We start from the raw sequence: 13,356 nt of genomic DNA, 5'->3' as shown, positions 1-13,356 counted from the left end.
TTCTGTCAACAAGGCTGCACAGATAAAGAAAAAGTCGTTTTGTGGCAAGTGCAGTTCTCTACTGGAGGGTCCGATGACATGGCTACAGTTGTTAGTGTAGACTGTTACCATTCCCCCCGAGGATTCTTTATACTAACGACGAGGAAAAATAGCGTGACGTTGGCGCATACTCAGGTACCGCTGCTGACGTCCTCAGAATTGTCATCCATTATATCCTCCTTCACAACGACAATAGCCCGACGCACTGCCTTCGTCCGACCCTGACTCGCTTTATCCCATTGTTGAGGAGTCCGTCATCGACATTTTGTGGCATTCGCGTGACAGGCTCGATGTAGACCTTGGAACGACTAGTGCTTCTCATTCGTCTTTGAGAAACAGCAGGACTGTGCTGATCATGGAATGAAGGCGCCAGGCAGGAGGATGAGGAGAACTGTCGATTTGAAGGTTCTCCTGGTGCTAGCGGCTCTGGCGGAGTTGAGCCATGGTAAGCTGAGACCTGAGCGTGCTACGCGAGCCTGTCTATAGGCACTCGCATTTTGTAGCAGATAAGCATTGCGCTCAACCATGAGGTTCTGAAGTTGCGCGTACATGGGGTCCGAGAAAGTGTGTAGCACAAAGTGCAAACTCAGTGGGGTCTTTAATGTTAAAGGTCAAAATTTTCGTGCGTCATCGTACTAATATATACCGCAAATCTCAATCGACATTCCTTAAACGCATCAAAGGGACTTTGCTCCGAGAAGTTTATCAAGCAAGACACAAATAATTGATTTTTTAATGTCATTGTAGTATTTGTCATGTATATTTATGTCTGTTGACTTGTGTAAATCTTGCGTTACAAATAAATTTTATGCCCACCGCGGCAACGCAGTGCCTATGGCGCTGAGCTGTGGAGCTCCTGGTGGCCGGATAGAATCCCGGTTACGGGGACCGCATTTCGTACTTGGTGAAATGCAATAACACTCGCGGGTGCTTAGATATGCGTTCACTTTATTAAACCACAGGTGGCTAAAGTTATTTCGGACCGCCTTTTACCACAGGCAAGATATGTGTTGGGAAATATTAGACATACTCTAAATACAAGGACACGAAATAGCGGTTAATTCGTTAGTGGCTAAATCCTAATTTCATTATTCCAATTACGTTATCGTCATGATGTAAATGTTCGGATGTCGCACGCCTTCATATTGGCACTGCAATGAATCATAAACATAAAAGTGGAACCGTGGAACACCCGAGGCAGCACGGGCCCAGTGCCTTAATCTAAACCGGAAGCTACTATATAAGTTCATTGACGAATTTCTTTCGATGAATTATTGTTTAAAGCCGATGACGCTGGAGCCTGATATGTTCCGTTTTATCAATGCTCAATCGTGTGCTCCACAATTAATTCTTCTTAAAGAAGTATGCCCGTTGCGTAAGAAAAAAGCTATGTTAAACTACGAAAAGCCACTTCTTTTCTTTCTCATGATCATCAGCCTAATTTTATGTCCCCTGCATTGCGAAGGCCTCTCCTAGTGATCTCCAGTCGCCCATGTCTAGAGCTGTCTGGCTTTAAGTTGAGTATGTAAATTTCCTACGTTACAAATTGTCAACCATCCTAGACTGCAATTCCGCTTTCCTAGGCGCCCTTTCTGTAACTAAAGCAGCTCACAGGCCCAACGCATTACATGGGCTGCCCAGCACCACATTCTAATGTTAATGCCTACTAGAATATAGGCTACGACAGTTTGCTCTCTGACCCACGTCGTCGTCTTTTTCTCTCATGAGCATTGCGCTTGACATTTTTCGTTTATATCCACTGTTTCGCGGTCTTTCGCTTCTCAAGTTTCTTTGTTAACCTCCAATATTCTGTCCAATACGTTAGTACCGTGTAGAATGCAATGAGTGTACATTTTCCTTTTGAAAGGTTGCAGTAAGCTGCCGCCCATAATTACATAATACCTGCCATACGCGCTCCAACCTATTGTTATTCGTCTGCAAATCTCCTTCTCATGATCAGTGCCCCCTGTTAGCAATTGGCCCAGATAAATGTACTCTTGCACCGACTATGAAAATGAAATTTCGTATGCCTCACAAGTTCAAAGGAAGCCACACGAGCATGGTGCACCGGATTCGCCTTGGTAGCGCATTCATCAACCGTTACAGACATATGATAGGCGCCAGTGATGCGAGCCCAAACTGTGAATACTGTGAGGTGCCAGAAACACTTGAAGATATATTTTGGGTGTGTCCCGCGTACGTGCAAGAACGAAATCAACTGGTCTCTTGCATTGCAAAGATCCATATTATGCCACTATCAGACGAGTTTCTTTTAGGTCCTTGGCCTAATGCAAACAGCGCAGCCGTGGTAACAAGTGCCGCTATCGGGCTTTTTTCCAAGCCACTGGGCTGGAGGCACGGCTTTAGAGATGCTACAACTCTGTGAATTTGTGTATACAAATCTCTTTCTTATACCATCATCATAATTCATCAGCCCTTTCCCTCCCCATCCCTTTTCCCCAGTGCAGAGTTGCAGGCCAGAGTAAGTTATAGCTCAGGCCAACCTCTCCGCCTTTCTGTAACTAAATTCCTTCTCTCTCTCTCTGCACCGACTATAGAGGCGCACTGTCAATGGAAAATTATTGTGCGCTTTTGCGGCGATTGTAAATAACCTTTTTATTCTGCACAATGACCTGCAACCCTACTCGATCCGTCCCTTAGGTAAATTCATCAATAATTTGTTGCGATTAATCCTCATCGTTGCTGAATAGGCCAACATCACCTGCAAACCGTTGCTTCAAGTATATTTGCCGTTGATAATGACTCGTAATTCTAACCAGCCTAGTAGCTTGAATGCTTCCTCTAAGCATGCAATTCTCTCTCTCTCCTAATCATGCGGTGAATAGCCTTAGAGGAATCGTGTCTCTTGTCCTGACCCCTACTTGAAAAGGATTTCCCACTTTTCATACAGAAGCCCATATATGATTATGCCACCCTTACATTGCTCGGTTTTGTAACATGTGGTTTCATTTTATTAGCAGCATTACGCCAGGCGTGATCCGACTGACATCAGGAACCGCGAAGAAAAGTGTTCTTGTTCGGAAAGTTGGTTGACATTTGGAAGAACCGTCGTACCCACATTAATAGATGAACACAAGGTGCTGTATCATCTTCTGTGCCTTGTTTTGTCTAATATGCGCGACCACGCATCATCTCGTTACACTAATTTCGTTACAACGCAACGCTATCTACCTCGTGGCTCAAGAGAATAAATGGACCGGATAATTTTGGTCTCTATACGGTGGGAGATGACGGCAGATTTACGGATACACTGTACAAATTCAGAGGTTTTATACGCAGAGACAAGAACACTGGTACTGCAGCATCGCGTTCAGCCATTGGAATTAGTGTGCAGCGAAGTATTAAGAAAAAGCTTCCGCAGCTTCAGAATTTCGTATTTCTAGAAGTACCGTTCAACAATTATGGCACTACGTAGCTGCTTGCTGCAGCAACCAGCAGATAAGTCGCCCATAAATTCTCTTCAACCGAAGCAGGAATTCAGTCCCTAACTATTCCAAAGCTTCTTGCTTTAAATTTATTACGTGCTTATCTTCTTCCGGCCACGGAGGCTATTTCCAAAATAAACCCTTCAGAGATGTTTCTTGTATTTCCTGACCAGGTGATCATTTCATCTATACAATGTTTATGTTCTGAGTGATTTCCACAGTAAATTCCACTTCCATTTCATGACAAGAAAGTAAAAAAGATGAAACACGAAAAGCCCTTTCTGGAAGTATCAAATTACGATGTATATAAAAACGCATTCTTTTAAAAGAACGCCCGTTTGGTTCTACAAGAATATTGGACAAAAAAAGAGCATTGGAAAATTTGACACGTGGTTTGCAAGGTGTAATTATTGAGCTGTGTGCGGTCGTTTCAGAAAAAAAAATGAAGTACATGAGAATCGAATAGCGGCTCAGGGAGCTATACTCGACATTGATGCACATGGTTACATTAGTACGAGAGGTCACTGAATTGCACGATTGTTCTGGCCGCTGGGCGATCGAGCCCTTCCGCAAGCTAAGGGTGAAGCTATTGTATAGCGGAGCGTCGTCACTCTCGCTTAACCTAATTTTGCAGGGGCCCACAGCACCAGCAGCTATGGGACGTCGGATGGGTCCCTGACCATGGCACGGTTGCGTCGATCTGTGTTTGACCAGCCAGCTGTCCTCCACAACCGAGTAAAAAGAGAGGCGAGAAAAATTAGAGGCGAAAAAGGACCTTGGGGTTTTCATACACTTTACATAGGAGACGAAGAAGGTGACGAAGACGAGGATGAAGCAGAAGAAGCCCCAGTGAAGAAAGCGGCGACTACGACGACGACCACGACTACAACAACTGCTAGGCCCACTCGTCGCCGTGGTGATGACAGCGATGAGGAAGAAGAGGAGGAACGACAGAGGAAGCGTTCGAAGAAGCGTCCGAAGAAGCGGAAACACACCAGCAGTGAAGAGAGCACTGAACGCCGCGGTAGTAGACGCCGGGGTTCACGGCGCCGCGAAGAATCGGAAGAGGATTCATCGGAACGAAGAAGACGCAGGAAGAAGAAGCAGAAGAAAGAGAGCGAGGAAGAGAGCCCCAACAAACGTGGCTCTCAGGTGGGTCGTCCTAACGGAGGTGCGCCAGCGGGAAAAACTTTTAATCCCAAGAGCACTTCCGGAATGAGCGTGACCGGCTTCCATCCTTTGTATATCGGCGGCGAGGAGGGTGAAGAGGATGAAGAGGAGGAAGGGGCTCCGAAAAAACGCGGCAGCGGAGGCGGTGGCCGTAAGAGAGAGGAAGAGGGCTCTGATGAGGGTGGCCGGCGAAAACGTCCCGATCGCAGAAGAAAGGAGTCGGAGGAAGAAGAAAGCGGAGAAAAGAGAAGACGCCGCAAGAAAGGCGGCAGGGGTTCCTCAGAGGAAGAACAAGAGGGCGCTAAAAAGAAGAAGTCTCGTGGCGGAGGTGCTGGAAGAGGAGGTGGTGGCGGCGGCGGTGGCGGTGGTGGCGGAGGCGGCGGCGGAGGTGGTGGCGGAGGTGGCGGTAGAGCCGTCCCCAAGGGTGGTAGCCCCCCTGCAGGCGCAGGTGGTATCAAAGGTTATGGCAGAGGTTTCGGTCGTGCCACGGCTTCCGCAGAGAACGATGACAAGGAAGATGAGGACGACGACATGGGCTTCTAGGCCAGAACAGCACAGAAACGCAATGGAAAGGAGGTGATGTCTAGAGTTATCTAATTTGTCGTGGCCTTGTTCATTGTGAAGTTTTACATTTAGGTGATGCTAAATGAACACAAAATCAGGATTGTCGTAAACACCTCTAAAAACCCACCCTGTAATACTTCAGAAAGTGGTTTACTTATGGTTCATTTGCTCGCATCAATGCTAGCAATTAGCTAGATACAATATACAGAAAAAAATATTGCGGACTAGAATCACGCATTCAGGTAAATGCCATGGGCCACCAAATCAAGATTACAGTGTTAGATTTAGATGAATAAGGCAGCCACGCAAAGAAAAAAATCGAGTTATAACACTTGTAAGAATCATGTCTGCAAATACATCCGCGCAAAATACGTGGTGATATAGTAGGAAACAAAGTGCAGCACGATAGGCACAAGGAAACAGACAATTATGTGCATTTGAGGAGAAAGACTTAGAGCACCTTGATATAAATATAGCGAAAATGGTAACCTCATAGAAAGTTCATAAAACACATAGCAGTGAATGGTGCAGTTTCGAAACCATAATAATTGCACACATGTGACAACATACTGCTCTCATATGAAAAAATGAGGGCTGTGAGTGGGAGCACCACAGCTTTATTCTTCTGTTGAAAAAAAACGTGCATTATGAATGACTCCAAACGATACAAAAATAATGTAGTTTTGAAATGACTTGCCCATGGGCAAAATGCGACAATCATGGAGCAAGCGGGGATCACTAAAATAGCATGAGCTGCATGTCATAATTTGACTATCCTGCCTCTAGTCGTGCTTTTGGTTCTGTGAATGTGAGGAAAAATAAGTGAGTATTTTTTATTGGAGCGCAGGGATCGTGTCGGCGCGATGTCGCGGTGGCATGTATTGCACGATGATTTCTTCGATTTAAATTCTTAATATTATAGTTTGCGGGTTTAAACGTGTAAACGTTTGCAGGTTCGTTGCCTGTGCTATCTCTTGTTTATTTCAAACAAAATTGAAGGAGAAACTGCTACTTAGCTTTAATTCCGTGCCAAGATCTGGAGTGGCGAAAGACAATAAATTATTGGCGTGACGCAGTTGTGTGAATTGGCTCATTAAAAATTCTTAACATGGGTCTTTTTCTTCAAAGCTTTGGGCACTGCCGCGCTTGTTCCACAACTTTTATTTGTCGAATAACAAAATTAAGCCTAATAAATCGAACACTTTCGAATGCTCCTAAATACTCGGATCTAGGTGCAAATATCAGTTCCCAATATTACTGTTGAGGAAGCACTATTACCTTGATTGATTTATGTCAATGCTTTTTTTTTCTCGCTTCTGCTATAATGTGCAAATTATGGTGACTTATTCAACAATACAATGCATATTCATAGGCATTTTCATTTTCATTTTCATTATTTTATGCCTTTTTCAAGCAGCCTTGGCGAAATTCGCTTTAACGTGATCTGGACTGCTCACACAAATATGTGTTTATTATTATTAGAAATCAAAAAATCTTAAAATGCGTGCTAGTTACACGGGAAGTGTAATGTACCAGTTAGGTGAATTAGAATGCTGAATCTAGAATCTAGTTGCACGTCTTCATGCCACTATAGCTTGCTGTGGAACTCGGTTCTCCGGGAAAATCTAAATTTAATTTTTTTAGTTTTTATTCGTTTTGCCCTCGAAGACCCACAGTGATTCCAAACTGGAGCGATGAAACAGACAGCCCAACAGTGAAAGACTGCTAATAAAGCAAACAACATAGCATACCATAACTGATAGTTGTACTTGTTTAGTAGTGTATACTAAGAGTATAGCTATTACATGAGAAAAAAATTCATTTTGTCTTCAGTTTAATAAAATAACAAAGGCTGCAAGTCTTTATTAGGTATAACTGTTGCGCCAGTTCATGGCACATACGTCAGTCGGATGAAGCAGAAGGTGGGCGTGAAGATTATGTAAACGTCGTGTAGGGTATAATAACATACAGTAAGACAAACCATAAAGACACAAGGTTAGGTTTCGCGATAGCAAATTTGCTTTGATGTCAGACACTGCACATTGAAACTCAACAAATTAGACAAACCCATGATCCCTTTTAAAAAAATTGCAAGGTAACCTCGAGTAAACTTTAAAACATATACAGTACTGGTGAAATAGAACAATGTATTTGTTCTAGCTATGACCTTAGCTAATGATGCAGAGCTTTGTTGGATGATGTAGAAGACCGGTAGTATACTCAAACGTTTTGTATGCAATAAAGTAGGTTTCTTCATTTAGCAAGATAAGCCTTCATTATGAAGGGAACTGACAAATTGGCACATATGCGAGATATGTCCATAAAACAAGGTAAACAGAGTCGTAATGCATCACATTAAAATGGCAGACTGGGTGTTAGTAAACTGGCATTTATACCTCAGACAAAAATGTGATTGCTTCTTGTAAGTTCCCACAGAAGCATTCTACCTAATTTTATTGCATTTTCTTCTGACTAACTTTCCTCAAACATTTTCGTCAAGAATTACATGCTGCCTTCACCCCATAATGCTTCGCAGGTTGCTTCCTCTTTTGCCCTCATTGTATTGTTCTAGAATGCCCTGGCGTAAAATTTTACGGCAGACCTGAATTGAAAAGGCAGCACCAGATAAACTTCCTTATTCTCTCTTTTTTCCTATCTTGTTACAGAGGAAGAGCAACATTATTACAAGCTATGGTGTTCCACCTATTGACAAGCTTCCCACATCGCTTGATCGATCCGTCGAGTTACGCAGTTAACAATAAGATTTGGTTACGCTCTTACGGACGTATGGAATGTCTTATGTCAATAAAGAGCGAAAGCGATCGAATACCCTGAGTGGATTCTCTTCAGATACAGAAAGTACGTGGCATTGTGCACCACGCGCGAATCTTATCGGTGCATACAAACGAACGACAATCATGGTCCAATAAGCCTACTTCAGGAGGAACGATCCATGTGATCGTCACATCCAAAGCCTTGATCAACATAAAGCTTGACCAGTAGTCGGACTAAGATATTTCTCGCTGTCGTATTTACTGCGACAACCTTTAGCATTGGTGGTGATTTTTGGCCACTTTTCTTATTTGCATTATTCCTTGGCATGCTAGTTACATCATTATATATATTATTATTGAATCATATGAGAACTAGTTATCATCCATGCTGTTCGTGAAGCTACTGCACAAGATGACGTTTCCTGGATTTAGGATAACGGCTTTGAATTGGGCCTTCAGTGGTTTGGGGTTGATGGAAATCGAGTGCGACTAAGAGATGCGGCCTTAAAATTCATTACAAATTCTCGCATCTTTAGGGTGCCTTTGAGACTTATGCCTTAGTCGAACAGCAAACCGTCCCTTATGATCACACCCTTCGGTATGACGTCGCATTATTAGCAGACCACCAAAGTTGCATACGTACACAATGTCATCAGCTACAACGTCAAAATTACGACAGGGCAGACTTGAGCGGCGAGAAAGGTCCACCACAGTGTCGTGAGCCTTGTCACTGTGTCCTTAGGTGGGGTTCACAGGGTTCTGCCCCAGCGTTACGGACCTTACCTCGGAAGCAAGAACTATAAGAGGAATACAATCAGCATTGTCGCGTTTCAGAACGACGGGCATCCGTGAATGACATATTTTCTAGAGATTTTGACGAAGTTCACGCAAACTAACTCATGGAACTAGGTCATCTTTATGCTAATATTGTCGCGCCCCTACTGAACTTTCCATTTTATTATTAAGATCGTAGGACCAATGGTAGGCATGACACGCCAGCATTGCTCCTCTGGCCGTGATTACCACCTTGTTTTTCAATTACCGATTTTCTATTGAAGCACGAACGCTCACCACAAAACGGTGTTTCAGCGAAAATGTGATTACATTCGTTCGCTGACCTACTTCTTTAGTAGGGAAAGTTTAAGAGAAATTATATTCTACTGAAAAGGTAAGTGCTGTCCTTTTTTCTACCGGACTAACCTGTCGAGAAAATAAATTTTTGATAAAGCAGCTGGGGACACTCGCATTGTCTCACACAAACAATCGTTGAAATGCAGAGGCACGCCACCTGCATTGCAAGCCGTTCCACGAGTACTTGCTCATGCACGTGAATAAAAATAATCTTTGAAAACTGCAACGGACAACTGCGCTGACATACATGACATGATAGCAATGATATAAGATCCATCACTTTTCTTTTTATTCATTGCATTAGGGTATAATAGGTAGTCACGTGTGTACATTTCTTGCATAATCAATTTCACCATATGGAATCGGAAAATTTTTTTAAATGACAAGACAACCCTACTGAAGAACAAACCCGTACTCGCCGTAACACGTATACCCAATTGCATCGTAATACATATGAAAAAAAAAGGTTTTGATGCAGGAATCTGTTTCCTATCGGATTATTGTATATGTGGGTTAGGGAGTGCGTGGTTTTTTTTATAGAGAAGTGCTGTTGCAAAAAGGACTGCACATCTCAATAGTCTATAGGCGGGCCACGAGAGTTACAAAATCTGTTTAGGAACGAGGAAAGTTTCTTTTTGGAGGTCAGCTTGTAGACAGAGTAACACGTGACCTTCTCTCAGTCTTCTGAGCGCAAGACATCCGGGTTCTATGCAGAGATCTCAGTTCCCCTAGACGTGCCCTCCTTAACTCCTTGCGGCTCTGCACCGCGAAGCTTTAATTTTTTGTAACGGCACCAAGTATGATCAAGTGCTTAGAGCCTCTTTTCTTGTCCTAGGCTTAGTGTTCTTGCAGCATTGAAGAGGGACGGCGGAGGAGATAAAAAAATAACATGTTTTAATCATCACCACAATGTACGTGCAGTTCAGTCAGGCGCACTACATTACTTAGTGCAATATGCTGCATGTACTGGAGTAATGTTTGGGAGTTGTTACGCGGAAAGTTGATGCGCAATATGGAGAGGAGGGTGAGGATTACTTGGGTCATATTTTTGGCAGAGCATTCTAGGTGGTGAATAGACAAATGAAAATGCAGCGGCTGCAAATAAGCGTTATTAAGCATATGGTTTACACAAGCACCAAATGCAAAAGTCATTTATTTGCAGGCACTAGCTCAAAAGCATTCCAGGTCCTATGATTATCCAGTAAATACCATTCAGAATCAGAATCAGAATCAGAATCAGAATCAGAATCGGTTTTTATTGAGATCATTAGAATGATTACAAGTTGTTAATATTCAGGAGGAGGTCCCGGAGTCAAAGACTGCAATGGGACCTCCTTTACAAAGTAAACGTAATAAAACAAAAGTACAGCAGTTTTCAACAAATTGTTAAAAAATTACAGGTTTTAGTATGAATACCATGATTGAAGAATTACATATGCATAAATGTCATGAAAAAAAGCTCTGTAACACAATCTCGTTGACAACTGATGAAGTAACTGCGTAGATGACGTGACGAACACAGTAGAATTTGTTAACTCGAATGTATATGTGATGCAAAAACAGAAACCTAACGGTATGGCAATGAAAATGAAATGAAGGGACCTAACTATGAGCAAATACCACTCCGACCTCACCAACCTCCCAAGTCGCACCCTACATTAATAGTAAACTTTAGCTCGGGTCCAGCTCTGATGCCGCCTATTAAGATGCATGTAAAAGGTCGAGACGCATTTTTCTACGATAACCACTTGGCAGATGTTAATGAAATTTGTTGCATTTGAAAGAGAAATTTAAAATTTTAGTGACTACTCAAAGCAGAATTTCTATACAAGGCATCAATTTTTTATGTTATTTAAGCATTGGTATGGTTGTGAAAATAGTAGCACTAAGTTTAGAATTTCGTAGCTCTGCGCCAAGAATATATATCGTAGTTCACCAAGCTGCACCCGTTACAGCATCCGATGCGGATAAATTTTATATGCCAATTTATATCTTATGGGAAAATGTTCGACTGTATACAAGTGATTTCCAAAACATACTAACATATTACTGGCGTAATTAAGAACCATCTATAATAATCAATTTTATCCTGTTTAGTTCTACTGATAAATGCGATTGACAGAATTTTGATTTGTTTTTATTGTTGAATTACATTGTTGTAAAGTTCATATTCTTGCTTCCTTTGTAAATTTTAGATTTTCAATAACTTTAATATACAATTGATGGTCTAAATAAAAATATTTGCTAACAGCAGTCACCTAGTATTACCTTTCTTATTGAAGTGGTACAGATATGGCGCTAAAGCTTCACCTAAATCAGAGAGCACACCACGATCTTATGGAGGACACAAACTAGTACACTGAGAAGTCGCATCCGACTGTACCGCTATAAAGGACGACCAGGGACTCGCCCTGAGGACCCCTAGTGGAAAGGCTATCCAGACCAACACCACATACTATGGGTATGTCATCCCCCACCCACTACCCTCCCACCTGGCTCCAGCCTCAATTTCCCCGTGTCCTGGACAAGCACATCCTCGCTGAGGCATAGCATACCCAGTGGTACCAGGTGAATGGCGTCCAGAAGTGCCTGGAAATGTTCACCAGCGGAGCGCTGGAGTGGTCTCCCTAACCTAACGACTCCTCTTTATATGAATAAAGTTTTCGTTCATTCATTCACCCTAAGTGTCACTGATTAACACTGAAAGCGACTCTGGCCCAACCTATTCAGTAATTGTCAACAGTGACGACGCTACAGAGACGTCGTTAAGTCGCGCAAAAACATGTCTGCATTACCAATGTCGCCAGCTTTCAGCTCAAAATGAGTCGCATAGCTTCGACATCGCCCCGTGGCGAAGAGGCGTGTAGAAAAAACAATGCATGCCTTAGCTACCCATGTGCAACACACGGACTTTCGTGAAATGCCAGAAGCCTCTCCATTTGATTTTCGTCTTGAAGTGAATCGAGGCTGCGTGTGCTGTAGTGCGCATGACTCGCAGCAGATGGCGCCCGAGTCCCGTTCGCTTCATGCTGATCGACAAGAACAAGCGAGCGACAGCCAATGAAATAATTTTGGAGGTTTCGATAATTGCTGGAGGATAAAGAAGCATTCCAAAATTTTCATGGCAATGTAGTAGGCGGGAACATTATGCGAGTATAAGAATCATGCGAGTAGCTACGGTAAATGATTATGTTGCAAAGAAACGAGAAAATCTGGCTTGCAATATTACTAAGCCTTGCGAAACTTTTGGGTGTTTTTGCTCTAAGGGATTTGGCAGCAAGACGAATGATCAACAGGCACATTACGAACCGCCGACTCTGCAGACGCGCCTTGTCATATGTAATTTTGTAAGTACGCAAACTACTTTGACTCAAATAAAATTTCAGGCTATATATCAACCATACACCTAATTCTTCTGTGCCAGAGTATTCACCAGTATTATTGCTCTGTTCAGTGAGCTCAGGCAACATATGAACGTGAATTACTCGTGCCTAAATTAAATTTATTACACGCTCAGAAATACATGAAAGAAAAAATGTGGCTGTCTAATTGGAACACCTAATGAGGGCCATACATATATTTATATGGAGGGTGATTTCTTCTTTCGTACCTAACTTTCGTTCATAACTTGCACATATTCGTTTTTCAGATTTCACTACATGCACAGTCGTCTATCCCGAAACTAGTAATGAATTTCTCTGGCTTAATTGTGCTCTCCGACTTTACGGGTCATCTTAGCGAATTTTCCCCGCTGTTCAGTGCTTTCAATATTTAAGTATGAGCGATTGCCATAAAAGACCAGGCAACTTCTATGCAAAATTTCTTTTTCACATTTGGTTTAAGCGATAGAGGAAGTACAATCTGCGCGAACAAGTTTATATATTTGTAATACACAACATTTTGTTCAGTTTTTAATCACTTCATTCAGGTATATGCAGTTGCAGAGAACCTCTCAAGACAGCTCGTTTTGTCTGACCCTTCTAGAGTGCACATGTTCCTATATCTTCTTCGTCAAAGTGACAAACAGTTACGGACCCGCCGTAGCTGCTTAGTGGCTATGGCGTTGGGCCGCTAAGCACGAGGTTGCGGGATCGAATCCCGGCCACGGCGGACGCATTTCGAAGCGCACGAAATGCGAAAACGCCCGTGTGCTTGGTTTAGGTGCAAGTGAAAGAAACCGAGGTGGTTCAAATTTCCGGAGTGTCCCACTACGGCGTGCCCCATAATCAGAT

The 13,356-nt window shown here is 42.8% G+C and overlaps 1 protein-coding gene across 1 annotated transcript; it reads left to right on the top strand.

The window, feature by feature from the left end:
• The first annotated feature begins 299 nt into the window (after positions 1-299).
• LOC142564501 (uncharacterized) lies at positions 300-8,046 on the top strand. Its single transcript, XM_075675520.1, has 3 exons — positions 300-484; positions 4,120-5,231; positions 7,886-8,046. The coding sequence occupies exons 1-2, from the start codon at positions 400-402 to the stop codon at positions 5,196-5,198; spliced, it is 1,164 nt and encodes a 387-aa protein (XP_075531635.1). The 5' UTR covers positions 300-399; the 3' UTR covers positions 5,199-5,231; positions 7,886-8,046.
• Positions 8,047-13,356: the final 5,310 nt, after the last annotated feature.

The sequence above is a fragment of the Dermacentor variabilis genome, chromosome 11 (genome assembly GCF_050947875.1).
Source record: "Dermacentor variabilis isolate Ectoservices chromosome 11, ASM5094787v1, whole genome shotgun sequence".
In the NCBI taxonomy this organism is placed as follows: Eukaryota; Metazoa; Arthropoda; class Arachnida; order Ixodida; family Ixodidae; genus Dermacentor; species Dermacentor variabilis.
This window is presented reverse-complemented; position numbering and strand designations above follow the sequence as displayed.

Coding starts and splice junctions, on each gene's coding strand:
- LOC142564501 (XM_075675520.1), top strand. CDS start 400: ATGAAGGCGCCAGGCAGGAGGATGAGGAGAACTGTCGATTTGAAGGTT. Junction 485..4,119: donor TCTGGCGGAGTTGAGCCATG/GTAAGCTGAGAC, acceptor CTAATTTTGCAG/GGGCCCACAGCACCAGCAGC.